At 40.9% G+C, this 15,361-nt stretch overlaps 1 protein-coding gene across 10 annotated transcripts in view; it reads right to left on the bottom strand.

Moving 5' to 3' along the window:
- The window catches only part of kcnh2b (potassium voltage-gated channel, subfamily H (eag-related), member 2b), a 320,637-nt gene that overhangs the window by 23,577 nt on the left and 281,699 nt on the right, over positions 1 to 15,361 (bottom strand). For 6 of the 10 annotated variants that reach the window (XM_073941222.1, XM_073941219.1, XM_073941221.1 and 3 more), the window contains one exon: positions 2,804 to 3,238. In XM_073941222.1, the coding sequence (XP_073797323.1) occupies positions 2,804 to 3,238 (435 nt within the window). The remainder of the gene's footprint in view (positions 1 to 2,803; positions 3,239 to 15,361) is intronic. The other 4 variants (XM_073941220.1, XM_073941224.1, XM_073941228.1 and 1 more) reach the window with 1 other exon arrangement.

The following is a 15,361-nucleotide window of genomic DNA, read 5'->3' as shown; positions in this document are numbered from 1 at the left end:
AGGGTGAATTGTACCTTATAAATACAGTGTGTGACTCTTTCAACACCATTAGGAGGTATCCATGTCGCTGTGCAAAGTATGTAAATCACTGTGAAGACTTTAAAACTATGTTTGACCCAGTATGCGTGACAAAAAGCGGACGAGTCTAAAGCAATGACTGTACAACCGAAATGTTGCCAGACGTCTGATTTTGAGAGGATGGGTCATCCTCTATTTCAGCTCCACTCATCTTGGTCTGCTAACATTACTGCTGCTGCAATCTGAACTCACGTGCGACAGCAGGTGGAACGTAGCTAACGTGCAAACAGCTCAACTAATAAGAGAAAACGGACGTCATATCGTAATCAAATCGTCATAACGCCACGATGCATATCGAGACATTTTTGCATCGCAATAAATCGTACAACGATAAATCGTTACACCCCTAGTTAGGGGTGGGGTTAGGTGAGCCCATTAAAAAGCATCGGATGCAGCTCAGATTGCACTGCACCAGGTCTGCATCCAGACCCCTCTCAAATATTTCATGCTTTGTCTGGTCAACTTCATTTCATTTGTAAATATACATCATTCGGACCTGCAATAAGTTGTGACAGGAGCAGTTCAGGGCTGGTAATCAGGTAAACTGGTGAAATAATGAGGTGATGTGAAACAGGTGATGTCAACAGGTGATTGTGATTATGCTTTAGTACAAAAGCAGCATCCAAGAAAGGTCTAGTCCTTTAGGAGCAAAGATGGGCCGAGGATCCCCAGTTTGACAACAAATACAAGCGGAAATGATTGAAATGTTTTAAACAATGTTCCTCAAAGAAAGAGAGGAAGACATTTGGATATTTCACCTTTAACAGTGCTGAACATCAGTAAAAGATTCAAGGAATCTGGAGGAATTTCAGTGCGCAAAGGACAAGAGTGCAAGCCTAAGCCAAATAACCGTGATCTCCGATCCCTCAGGCGGCGCTGCATCATCATTCATCTATAAGCCGCTTCACCATATGGGCTCAGGAGTACTTTAGCAAACCTTTGTCAACATTACATCCATAAATGCTAGTTAAAACTGCACTGTGCGGAAAGGAAGCCCTATGTTAACAGTGTCCAGAAGTGTTGTCAACTTCTCTGAGCTTGAAGGCATCTGGGATGGACCACCACACAGTGGAAACATGCACTGTGCTCAGATGATTCAGTATTTTTTTAGGTGTTTGTTTGAGCGAAATGCATGCTGCATGCTCCGGACCAAAGAAGAACAGGCTCATCCAGACTGTTACCTGTCAGGGTTCTGCCACTCTGGTCTTGTAAATTCTTGTTTTGGTGGCAGAGCTCGGACACTAGCCATGTCTGGTCCTGTTTCTGTCTCTGAGTGCGCGCGCGCCGTCGTGGGTGTACGGCCTCAGATGCGTGCGCTCTTGTACTCGTGTTTGTGTTTTCGTCTGTCAGCAGCGTGGTGTTTCATTCCCAGCGTCTCAGTCTTGTTGGTTTCGGTTTCGGCCGGCGCTGGGATGAAGCATGCACGCTGCGTGTGTGAGCGCACGGTGAGTGCTTTCATTCATCGTGTGCTTGTGTCTTGCGTCTGTTGTCAAAGCACGTGGCTTGGTGTTTACATTGTGGTCACGTGCTTTTGTCGTGTGCTTCAGTGTTGTGCTTGTCTTGTCATGAACATGCGGTTAATGAGTTCTCTCATTGGCTGCATGTTCTTGTCCTGTGTTATGTGGGCGCATGGCTTGTGTTGTCTCTCTGTCATGCTCTCTCCCGTCTTTTGTCTATTCCCACCCTCCTTGTTAACTCATTATTAGTTTGTCATGTTCACCTGTTTGTGTCAATTTACTTTTGCTTTATAATCCCCCTCATGTCTTCAGTCCTTTGCCAGTTCGTCGTCGATATTCCCTCTGTGTTCCTGTTCCAGTCATGTCTTGCCAGCCCAGCCCAGCCAAGTTTGTCTGTTTTTGATTCATGTTTTCCCCCTCGGGGTAGTTTGTTTTGCCTTTTTGTTTTATTTGTACTTTATTATTAATAAAACCCAATTATTGTTTGCATTTGAGTCCTCGCTCCCTCATCCTTCCCGAACCCTGACAGTTACCAGCAACAAGTCCAAAAGCCAGGGTCAGGTTATGGTATGGGGTTGTGTCAGTGCCCTTTGCAAAGGTAACTTACACTTCTGTGATGCACTGTTAATACTGCAAAGTACATAGAAAATTTGGAGCACAATACCCTGCTTCCCTTTGGTAGAAGATTTAGAGTCCCAAAGTGTAGGCTACAAGAAATCCTTTGTACCTGTTCCAGCGGGTTTATTTAATAAGAGTATATCTTAATTAGCATTTATAAATGTTGTAATTGTTGTATTTTGTATTGTTTTTTTTATTGCTTGTTTTAGTGAATGTCTGCAGCAATATGGCGATGCCCATAACAAATCTCCTGTCAAGAACAATATAGTTTTTTACTACTACTATTACTACTATTACTACTTACAACACAAATATAAAGAGTTTAGATGCAAAAAATCTCTAAATGCCGTCTGAAATTTTCCTCTAAAATGAGCATTTTTATCAGGCTCCTGTGTGGATGTTCAGCAATATCACTTTTATAGCATAGAATATGTCCCTTTCCAGGTCTTTAAAGTGAAATATCTAAACACAAACAAAGGAGGCTGAGAAAAATGTTCACTTTCAATGGAAATTTCAGACGGCACTTGCTTCCTTCTAACATTTTTATTTATTAAAATTACAAACACAGAAGAGTTATGATAAAACATGCAATGACTCATGCAATAAATCAGCAAGAGAAATAAAAGAGAAAAGCCCTAATTCCTCCTCACCTCAGCACTCACCTCCTCCCCGCTTCTGTAAATGAGCAGGTCGAAGGGAATGGCGGCCACCATGTCGATCAGGAACCAGCCTTTAAAGTAATGCACGGCGATGCGCAGCGGGTGACTGACCACCTCGTCGTTAGCGTTGACGTATGTGGTGCGGAAGTTGATGACGATGTCGATGATGAACATGATGTCCACGATCAGATCCACCACGTTGAGCGGGCTGCAGGAGTATCCGCAGTTCTGCATGGAGCCGTCTTCAGCGTTATCCAGCAGGAACGCAGCGGAGTACGGCGTCAGGATGGCCGTGTAGATGACCAGCAGCAGGATCAACCAGTCCCACACCGCTTTAAACGGGCTGTAGTGTAGAACCGTCCACTTGTGGATCCGCGGAGCCTGCAGCTTATACTCCGGCAGAACGTCGGCGCCCAGAGACAGAACCTGCAGGAGGACACAGGACACACTCAATACTACATTTAGTCATTTCGCAGACGCATTTGTCCACAGAGACTCACAGCTGAGGAGGCATTCAGTGATTCACCAAGAAGAGGCAATACACACTAGTGTTGTCATGATACTGCAATATTGGTACCAGTTGGTAGACCCACACAGAATCTGCACATGCAGAAATCTGCAGATAAATCTGTTTATTTACTTGTGTAAATGTGTATTTATTCAGTTTTAAATTATTTCAGTAATCAGTCCCTGCAGGATTTTGCAATTTTGCGATCGCTGAATTTATTGCAAAATCAACTAACTCCACAAAATTTTGCAGATCTCGCATTTTTTTTCTGAAATGCCACGGATTTCCTGTGAAGCCATTATTTTACACACATCATGATCATATAGGTGGCAGAATATACCTTTACGCTGGTCTGTACCTCAGCAAATAAATAAGAGAGAAAAAGACAGCCCACGTTGAATATGAGTAAACGTACAAAGTAAAAATGTTAATGCAAAAGACCATAAAAACTTGAGGTGAGTGAAAATAGTCCAGTAAAGACTTGCTGCATGCACAGAACATAACACAGGCATTGTGTCACAGCACATATCAGCGGAACCTACAGTGCACAGCTGATTCACGGCTGTTTTACAGATCCTTCTGTTTCTATTTACCTGAAGCTGAAGTCAGAATTATTTGCCATCCTGAATCTCCAGAAGAAAACATATAATAGGTAATACTGTGAAAAATTATTTGCACTGTTAACCATAATTTGGGAAATATTAAAAAAGAAAAAAAAATGAAAGAAGGAATAATTTTGACTTCAACTGTGTGTGTGCGTGTGTGTGCGTGTGTGTGTGTGTGTGTGTACATATACATAGATTTTTGTCAGTGGTATATTTTTTTTTACAGCAAATCAACACAAAATAAGGATGCAAATATTGCCACAAATTAAAAAAAAGCTACAGCAACTTCGGCGCCAATAGCCTAGTGGTTAGTGCGTCGACACATAGCACCCAGGTGCTTGTGGTGATCCGAGTTTGATTCCTGGCTCGAGGCTCTCTCTGCTCCCCACACTTTCATGTCTGTCAATCTCTACTGTCCTATAAATAAAATTGAAAACCCCTAAAACAAAAGAAAAAACTAAATAAAAAACTGCAGCAAAAGTAGATTTTATGCTCAGTTTAAATATTTTCCGTCTTTTAGTATATATATATATATATATATTATATTATATGAGAGACTTACTTTGTTTACCAGTTAAGACGATCTAATTGGATTTGAATTGTAAACATTAAATAAAAGTTAAAAAGCTGTTATTTTTTATTTCATATATTCATTTTTCTTGGTGACGCGGTGGCGCAGTAGGTGGTGCTGTTGCCTCACTGCAAGAAGGTCGCTAGTTCGAGCCTCGGCTGGGTCAGTTGGCATTTTTGTGGAGTTTGCATGTTCTCTCCGTGTTGGCGTGGGTTTCCTCCAGGTGCTCCGGTTTCCCCCACAGTCCAAAGACATAGTGTATAAGTGTGAATCAGTGTGAAAATGTTTCCCAGAGATGGGTTGCGGCTGGAAGGGCATCCGCTGTGTAAAAACGTGCTGGATAAGTTGGCGGTTCATTCCGGGACTAAAGGGACTAAGCCGAAAAGACAATGAATGAATGAAAGAATAAACGATTAATTTTACTTTAGTTACGATAATCTATCTAAATTCTTATAAATCTACTAATTTTATTTTATTTTTTTACAAAATTCTGCACAGAAAGAGCGAAAATTTGGTCTCACCAGTCGGTACTGAGTTTGTAAAAACAGCCATTTCCTGCTAACATTTCTGCGGTGTTGAGCACGTTCTTAAACAGCGCTGATTTGCTCAACAGTGCTGATTGTGTTCACCTGATCGACAGAAATGACTGTGATTGACTGCTGTTCACTGAGTGCCAACACAAATACATGGACACTGGATCGTTCTAAAGCAGCGATAATCAGTGGATTTATCAGCAGATCGATCACATCATATTAAAATATTAATAATGTCATATTAAAATAAGAGTATGGCCACGTAACATCTTTAGGAATAAAAAATATAGATCAGTGGCGTAGCGCAAAATGTGAGGGCCCCCCGCAGGGATCACTGACGGGGCCCCCTGATAAGGGGGTGGAGAGACAACGCGGGAAAGCCTTCACAACTGAGGAGCGATCACAAACTAAGGTGCGGGAAAGGGGGGCGGGGTGGAGCGACAACGCGGGGAAGCCTTCCCAAACTGGGGAGCGATCACAAACCGAAAGCGGCGAGAGCATCAAAGTAGCCGGAAGTTATTAATTTTCAATGAGAACCGGCGGCGAGGAACAGCGCGGCGCGTCTTCTCCGGTGTGGGCATTGAGGAGAGTTGTAATCAAATCAACTTTATGGTAATGAGCTATGACGCGGTTCGGCGGCAACCAATCAGAATGAAGAAGTCCACCGCTTGAGAAGATTACCGAGAACACAGACCTGTGAACTTTGGTTCCGACCACAGTTGTTCCCAAGGGTTTGATGATTGCGGTTGCCGGATTTTCAATTATTGATAATCGCGACGACGCGGGGCCCCCTAATCACGCCATGTGATCCATGTGATTTAAATGCCATTTTTCAATAAAAAAAGTCTCACCACAAGGTCAGAATTTACCAGTATTGCAGTACACACACACACACACACACACACACACACACACACACACACACACACACACACACACACAAACATAAATTACATTTCATTCCTAACACACTACTATACAACGTAAACAAAACATTTCCAAGTAGACTCTAAAGCTTCTGATTGGCTGATAAGCACTCTAAGGTGTTTGGTTATTGTCAAACAAAAGCACAGCTAAAGTAGTTCCGGCAGGTTTTGAGCACATTACAGCACCATATAACTCCGCTCAATGATAAGAGCTCAGTCAAAAATCACATCAAAACACAACAGAAGATGAAGTTGTGGAGGAAACTACTACTACACACAGGAGAGGTTGGAGGAGGACAAACACCTGACAAATATAACATCTCAACAGTGGAGACCAGAGGAGAATACTATAACCACTTCTGGGATGGGGAATTATTAGACAATAAGGCACCGGCAGTAGTTCCGGCAGATTGTTTAGTGCATTTCAGCTCCATATCACCACACTGAATTATTAGAGTTATTTCAAGCTACAACAGTCAGAAATCACATCAAAACACAACAGAAGTAGCCTCCTCATTTCTTCATAACTTTACATCATTTCAATATTTTCTTTCTTATATTGTATATACTAGGGACGCCACGGTTCTCAATATAATATTGAACCATACTGTACCACCTCCATGGTTCAATAGGCGATTGAATCGCGTTTTTCTCAGTTTTGTTTAAGTTTTATACCTCCCCGAATTGACTGTGTGTGCCTGTAAGTCCATGAGCTGAGATGAAGAAACTCCTCCCCGCGAGTAAATATCCAATCACTATGCTCTAAAGTTAGGGGGCGCTTGAGCTTCATTCCACACTTGAACATGGCGAGCGGCGGTGAAGTGAGGTTGAGGCAACAGTACCAGGAAGCACCGGCGAAATGAGGCAACAGTACAAGGAAGCGCCGGCATCTTTCAAATCTGCGGTGTGAGGACATTTCGGTTTTGCCGGTAAGTATAATGCCAATAAAAGAAAAAACAGTGAACAAAAAAATAACTGTGTGCAAGCATTGATTTACACGTATAACCATGACTGCACATCTGCAGCGCCATCACCCAGCAATATCACTGTCTGAAGCAGAACAGCAGAGAAGGTAATGGAGTCCTCCAAACAGCAACAATCCCTCGCTGAATCTTTCCAGTAAACAAACCCAACTGGCTCCGAGAGACACATAAAATAACAAAGGCAGTGCGGCTGTTTACTGCTGACGATTTGCAGCCGTGTTCGGTGATTGGAGATGTGGGGTTTTGTCATCTTATAAAAGCACTCGATCCGCGTTACAGACTACAGTCTCGTTTTTTTTTTTCAGCACCGAGATAATTAAGATGGTTTATTTATGTTCACTAAAGTACAAATATGTTTAGCTGAAATGACAAATTTATCTTTATTAACTTCTCATGTGTGTTTATTTTCAAAGTGTAAGACTTAATGTGTTCCCCAGATTGTACATGGGCTACAGCAGCTGTGAGATTTCAGTGTTCATTTTTTTGTTTTGTTTTTTAATAATCATTTTTTAGGGGTTTTTCACCTTTATTATGACAGGACAGTAGAGAATTCAGACAGGAAAGCATTGGGAGCAGAGAGAGGGCAAGGATCGGCAAAAGACCTCAAGCCGGGAATCAAACTCAGGTCCCCGTGGGCACGTTGGTGCTATATGTCAGCGAACAGTACCACTATGCTACTGGCGCCAACCAGTGTTCATTTCTGTATACAATACACTAGGAACTAGTGTACTTTTCTTGGCTTTTAAATAAAACAAAATGAGTATTGTATGAGTAATGATCTTACTGTTTCTATTGCCTATATAGAATAAAAAAAAATAAATAAAAAAAACACAAGTCCAGCCATGAGAACCGAACCGAAAACCTTGTTAAAAAACCGAGGTATGTATTAAACCTTGGGCTAACTGTATTGCTGCATCCCTAACATAGACAGTCAATATATAGGATCCAGCTAGATATAAACTGCTTTGTACAAACATCTGAAGGTTACAAAATACCCTAATAAACGTCTAAAGCACTAGCGCACTAGTGAGGGAGGGTGAGCTGAGCGGACACAAGTGCAGTGTGTTGGTGTTTGAGAAGGGTTGACCTCTCATGAGCTCTGCTGATGCTCTTATATAAAGCTCTTGTGCTGCTTTAGGTGAAACTCTCTGTCAGAGTTTCTGTCTTCTGCATGAGTGAAAACTCTGATGAACAGAAGCAAAGCGCTGAGCATTTAAATCACGCTGTTTGGAAACATAATGTGACACCATACAAGTACAACACAACAAACACAAACAAACACACTGATTTTTATGCATTATTTATTATTCTTTATATGATGTTTAACACTTTGAAGTTACTATCCATCATGTAAAGTGTTTTATAAATAAATAAATTGCAAATACACCTCATTTAACAAGTATTAGACTTATTAGTTTGGTATTTTTACTATCTATTTTCTATGTAACATGGAAATTGTGTGTTGTAAGTTCTTCTAAGGGCGGCACGGTGGCTCAATGGTTTATTTATTTTCTTTAGACACGATTTATCAGAGGTTGCCACAGCGGAATGAACCACCAACTATTCCAGCATATGTGCATTCCAGCACACAGTGGATGCCCTTCCAGCTGCAACCAAGTACTGGGAAACTCACACTCATTCACTCACACACACACACACACACACACACACACACACACACACACACACACACACACACACACACACACACACACACACACACACACACACACACACACACACACACACACACACACACACACACACACACACACTTATAAACAATAGTCAATTTAGTTCATCAAGCCCCCTATAGCACATGTGTTTGGACTGTGGGGGAAACCGGAGCACCCGGAGGAAACCCACACCAACACGGGGAGAACATGCAAACTCCACACAGTGCCGCCACTTAACAAATATCTGAGATGTCACAATCATATTTAAACTGCACATGTTGACAAATGCGTTGGAGTATTTCATGTGTAATTCACGGCACAGCATCAGCAGATCTCCAGAGTTCTTTATGCAAAGGCTGCTGTATGTGTGTGTGTGTGTGTGTGTGTGTTGCTGTGGGCATCAGATCTCAGTCTCAGTGGTTGTGTGGAGCGTGCGCTAGTAAACGCAGGGCATTGTGGGTCAGCAGGTGTTGAGTGCAGAGACTGCAGGCGAGAGCAGGTGGCGCTCTGACACACACACACACACGCACACACATGCACACACAAACACACACATACACGCACGCAAACACACATCACTCCGGCCTGAGTCATCATGGGAAATGTCCTCCAGCGTCTGTCAAGTCCACGTTGAAAAGAGCAGAAACGCTGTTCGCTGCCACTCACAACTCATGACTAACACACACACACACACACACACACACACACACACACACACACCCCCTCTGTGGGTGAAATACAACGGTGTGTGTGTGTGTTTCAGTGCTTGCAGAAATATTTGAATATCCTCTGTAAATATAAAGATTTTTTGTACTATTTTGTTAATTTTTCTTTTGTTTTACAGTTTGTTTATTGTATTATTTATTGTATTATTGGACTATTATTTAGATTTTATGAAAAAAATATAATGTTAATTGTATAATAATAATAATAATAATAATAATAACAATTACTACTGATAATGATGATAATAATAACAATAATAATCCTTATCTTCATCATTGCTATATTATTATTACCATTATATTTATATAATTAGTAGGGGGCAACATGGTGGCTCAGTGGTTAGCACTGTGGCCTCACAGCAAGAAGGTCGCTGATTTGAGTTCTGGCTGGGTCAGTTGGCGTTTCTGTGTGGAGTTTGCATGTTCTCCCCGTGTTGGCATGGGTTTCCTCCGGTTGCTCCGGGGAATTGATGAACTAAATTGGCCGTAGTGTATGAGTGTGTGTGTGAATGTGACTGTGTTTGGGTGTTTCCAGTACTGGGTCGCATTGATTAAAACGTCCTTTTATTGTAAACCGAGTTCTTATTCATTTTGATGTAGAAATACACAATAAAGGGAATTGTAATTGTATTTTAATAGGAAACTGATTTCTACTAACAGTCATAATTTTTTTAATTTCGAAATATTTTTGAAGAGAGACAGCTGGAGAGCCACATACTTTTGGTCAAAGAGCCACATGTGCCTCCCGATCTATAGGTTCCCTACCCCTGTTTAAAAGGCAGAGGAGGATGCTAACCATCTCAAAACAAGTTGGGCTTCTGGATGTGAAAGGTAGAAGTTATGCTGCGGTATGGCGCCATTACGAAAACAAATAAATGAGGATCAATTGGTTTTGACCTTTAGTATCATTCTAGAATACTGGACTTGTTTTTCAACGAAGGTTTGAACTTTGAGAGCGTTTAAACAAGAGAGAAAAGTGTGAAAAAGTTAATGCCTGTCTGAGAAAAGTGTATAGAGTGTATAGTGAGGGGTTTTACAGCCTGAAAACATCTATAATAATTGTAAAAAATAAAGCTGACTACTTTCTGATTTTGCCTATTGCGGGTTATTTTAGCACGTAACACCTGAGAACAACAAGGGACCACTGTATTTTAATTTTAAATACCCATTTTCAATGTGAATCTCTTTTATAAGCTAATTTAAAATGACATTTTCAGCATCCCCTACTACTGTCACACAATCCTATCAGGGCCGGCACATCCATAGAGGCGATCTAGGCCAGAGGTTCCCAAACTTTTTAGCTTATGACCCCCAAAATAACAATGCCAGCGACCCCCAATATCCTCTGAGGTGGTTATAAATACAAAACCTTGCATGCAATGGCGCGCACACACACCAATAGACCCAAGTCTATTCTTCATTTATTTTTTTTAATGTATGCGAGTGCTGTAAATGGGCCAGAAAGTTTAAGCTAATATTATAAAATCAATCTGCTGCATCTGACGCTATTGCTGTGTCTTTAGTATATTGTAATTACCCCAGGAGTCGCAATCCAATAGAACTAGTAACTATAAGCTACTATAGTAACTAGTATATAGTAAATATAAACAACAATTTTTTTCTCTTCAGTAGGTTATGGATAACATTTGGTATATCTTATGGTTTAATAAAAATTTTTGGAAATCACCAGGCGACCCCCTTTCATTGTCCCGCGACCCCTCGCTGGGTCCCGACCCCCACTTTGAGAACCACTGATCTAGGCGACTGCCTAGGGCGGCATAATAGAGAGGGCCTCGTCCGCGACACCTCCCAACACCTGGGTCCTCAGTTATGTCCGCGACACCTCCCTCAACACCCGTGCCCTCAGTTATGTCCACGTGACCCAGCACCCCATATACCCCCCCCCCCCCCCCCCCACTAATCTCTTCAATTTGATAACCGGTCATTTCCGTTTTCACTTTCGGGTTGAGGGCGGCGTGATTGTTCTTTGCCTAGAGCGGCAGTTCAGCTGATTGCAATGCAGTATTATAATTTGCTTCTCAATAAAAATGTTTTTAAATAATAATAATAATAATAATAATAATAATAATAGCAATGCAAAACATCATATGTCTGCTGCTTGTATTGTACTGAAGCACTGAACGACGATGTGTGTGGTGACTGAGATGAAGCTGTGTTTACTGTGCACTGTGTTGCAGACATCAGCTGGTGTCACGCCTGAGCTCTTCTGCACAAATCATCACCTCAAACTGATCCCAGAACAGTCTGTCATTCAGCACAGACGAACCCGTCCCACGTCAAGAAGACCCTCCTCGGGGACAGCGGGCCTTTTTTTAGAAACCAACACCACTAAAAAAAGCTCTTCGGATCTCCCCGCTGAAGCATGAAGATAAACCATGTCAAAACACATTACAAGAAGCCCAAAACATCAGCTGTTTATCACTGAAGTCTGTGCACTGAAAACACTGCAGTCGGGTTTTAACAAAGCATTAAAGCAAACCTTAGTAAGTCATTTGTAACAGTGGTTTGTTTTGTAGCCAATCAGAGGTCTAAAACTCAGTGCACCAACAATAATCTGCTCCTTAACACCAACAAGACCAAGAAGCTCATTGTGAACTTCAGGAAGGGACGAACAGGCTCACGTGATCCAATCCACATCAATGGGGTGGCCGTTGAGCCTGTCTCATTCTTCAAGTTCCTGGGGACCCACATCCCAAAGGATCTTTCCTGGACCACCAACACCTCCAGCCTGGTCAAGAAGGCTCACCAGCGCCTATTTTTCTTAGGGCAACTTAAAAAGAAGCAGCTTTCATCAGCCGTCTTGGTGAACTTCTACCACTGAACAATAGAAAGCATCCTGACCAACTGCGTCACAGTCTGGTATGGAAGCTGCTCTGTTGCTGAGCATAAGGCACTGCAGCGGGTGGTGAAAACTGCCCAACGCATCACAGGGACCTCACTGCCAGCCTTTGAGGACATGCAGAGGAAACACTGTCTACACTCTAAAAAATAACTAAAGAGGTCTGTTACCACTACATAGTTTAATACACTATTGTAACCTAAAAATTCTAAAATGCTGATCAGATTAAAACTTTTAAGTAGCCAGAATAACTTTATTAAGTTTTCAAAACAGGTAAATATTGATAATTACATCAATTAAAAAATGTGGCTAATTTAAAGGTGAACATATTTGTCAGTTGCTTTAAAACAATCTTTAACTTGTAGCAACCCGACGAAATTGAGTTTGAGACTCTTTGTTTTGTATTTTTTCAAGAGTTCACACTTAGCTGATGATTGATAATAAGGCTAGTTTGGCGTCCTGTCCCGGGAGAGAGCCCTGAGCTTATAAGATCCTCGAGCCCTGGGCTCCCTCCTGTTGCAAGGCGAGAGGGGAGTTTGAGCTAAGGTAGATCTCGATGACTCCTCCTCTTGCTTGTTGTAGCTAAGTGTCAGATATGGATGCTGAAGGTACTCAGAGTTTAGCTAAAATATTTTGGATTACTGTGCTTATTTTTAAACTGTGGGAGGAAACCGGAGGACCCGGGGAAAACCCACGCGACCACGGGGAGAACGAGCAAACTCCGCACAGAAATGGCGTCTGATTTGGAAAGGAATTAAACCAGGGGCATTCTTGCTGTGAGGCAACAGCGCTAATCGCTGGCCACCGTGACGCCCGTTTGAAAGGAGGGAAAGTAGTGTTGGGTGGGGGGGTTTCTTCAAGACGAAGATAATGAGATGAGAAAAGTCTGGTTATTTATAGTGAGTTAAGGATCGTCTGATAGGATAATCAGTTATTAGCTAAAGTCGGAACAGCTGTGAACAATCATAAGCATGTGATCCTCTCGAAATTTGTTTATAAATAAACTTCACTAAGTCCACACACTGGTGTTTTTTGTTATTTTGTTATACTGATAATATGAAACAGAACATGTTTTTGTTTTGTAAAAAACAGGAAACCTGTCGTTTAAAACAAATAAAACATTACCGCAAAACAAAAAATGTTGTTGTTAAATGTATTTTTTTACAAACATGAACAGTAAATTCGAAAACAAACCAAAAATTCAACAATTTCAGCTATTTAATTTATTTGAGGTTCTAAACTTGAAAACATGCATCTAATTAAGTAAGTAACACTGGATTTGTTTTCAATTTTAATTAAAAAAAATATTTTGAGTACTCGACTTAAAAATCTGAGTTTTTTGCTCTGTGAAAATGTAACATAACATAATAACATGATAAAGTTTGTTGTCTGAACCTAATTTTGTTAGACGTTGTCGTAACTTGAATATGTTAATGCAAACTGTTGCGTTAATTTGATTTGTTTTGTCTAAACAATATTTTCAGAGTGTAAGATTTTCCCCAGAAGACAAAATACAATAGGAAATACTGTGGAAAAAAATCTCCTTGCTCTCTTTAACAAAACATGTTTCACAAAAGCCCAAAACATGAGCTGTTTATTCCTGAAGAAACTGCAGATGAAGAGCTGCGCTTTAAAAACACTGCAGACATGTTTATCAGTCTTGAACAAAGCATTAAAGCTAAAGAAAACCTTATTATGAGTTATAAAGGTGCAGCCATTCATTCATTTTAATTCGGCTTAGTCTCTTATTCATCAGTGGTCACCACAGCGGAATAAACCGGCAACTATTCTAGCTTTTGTTTTACACAGCGGACAGGGGCGCAACTGCACATTTACTGATGGGTATGCAGCTTTAACTTTTGCGCGCCCCCACTCAATTCAATTATATTTTATTACAGGCAAGCGACAGTGCCAAAATATTTCCATCAATAAATTAAAGATATTTTTTTTATCATCAACATGCTTCAAACATATTCATTTCGCAGTTCTGAACACAACTGAAAAAGTATGAAGTAGTAAAAGGTATAACATTAAGCATGTTAAGTCGCAAAGAATCACATCTCATCAAACCCCAAATTTCTTCTCAATTTAATTTTCCTCACAAAATGATTATTGCACCTCAACTTGCCTTGCTTTTGGACTTTTTGTACTACATTTGTCAAAACAAAATGATAGACATGGGAGTCCTAAAGTGCAAAAGAACTGCAATTACTTCTCTGCGAGAGAGGTGTAAGGTCTATCTTTGCATGAACAATTGACTGAAACTGCTATTACACCTCTCACTAAGTGAAATAAAAAAAGACTGTAAACAGTTTAGTGTAAAAGCAATCAGAGACTAACTGCCTGAAATGTTCTATTTTATTAAAATGTTATGGGCAAACTTTGTTTGTAGCTAAAATTAAAATAGTTTTGAGCAAAAGTTCCCAAAAGGCCTGATGAATCAATATGATACATTATAAATTCATAAAGACATTTATATGGGTGATTTTTTTATTTAATAAAATACAATATTAAACTTGTATAATATTAGGGACTAAGCCGACAAGAAAATGAATGAATTTCAGAAAAAGTTTTGTCACAATGGCGCCCCCTATGTGTGGCGCTCCTATGTGCTGCATATACTGCACATCCCCTGACAGCGGATGCTCTTCAGCTGCAACCCAGTACTGAGAAACACCCATCCACACTCATTCACACACACACACTAATACACTACGGCTAATTTAATGAATCAGTTCCCTTATAGTGCAAGTCTTTGGACTGTAGGGGAAACCGGAGCACCCGGAGGAAACCCATGTCAACACAGGGAGAACATGCAAACCCCACACAGAAACGCCAACTGGCCCAGCTGGGACTCAAACGAGCAATCTTCTTGCTGTGAGGCCACGGTGCTAACCACCGTGCCACCTTATCCCTGATTTAATCTTTAAAAAATGTTTTTATAATCTAAACTTGCTGCCAAAAACAGGATAAAAATGAGCTTAGAAGTTAGTGCCAGCTTTTATTCTCCTCTACAAAGTTTCATTGTACAACATTATACAAACAAACGAGCTGCAATTTAAGGTAAATGTTCCTGAGGGAGCACATAATGATGGATTTGATGGAGAAAAGTAGGACGATCGATCGTACATCGACCCAAATTGCACAGATCATCTGAATGAA

Source organism: Danio rerio, chromosome 24, assembly GCF_049306965.1.
Source record: "Danio rerio strain Tuebingen ecotype United States chromosome 24, GRCz12tu, whole genome shotgun sequence".
NCBI lineage: Eukaryota > Metazoa > Chordata > Actinopteri > Cypriniformes > Danionidae > Danio > Danio rerio.
Note: the sequence above shows the minus strand (reverse complement) of the source record. Positions and strands in the feature narration are given on the sequence as shown.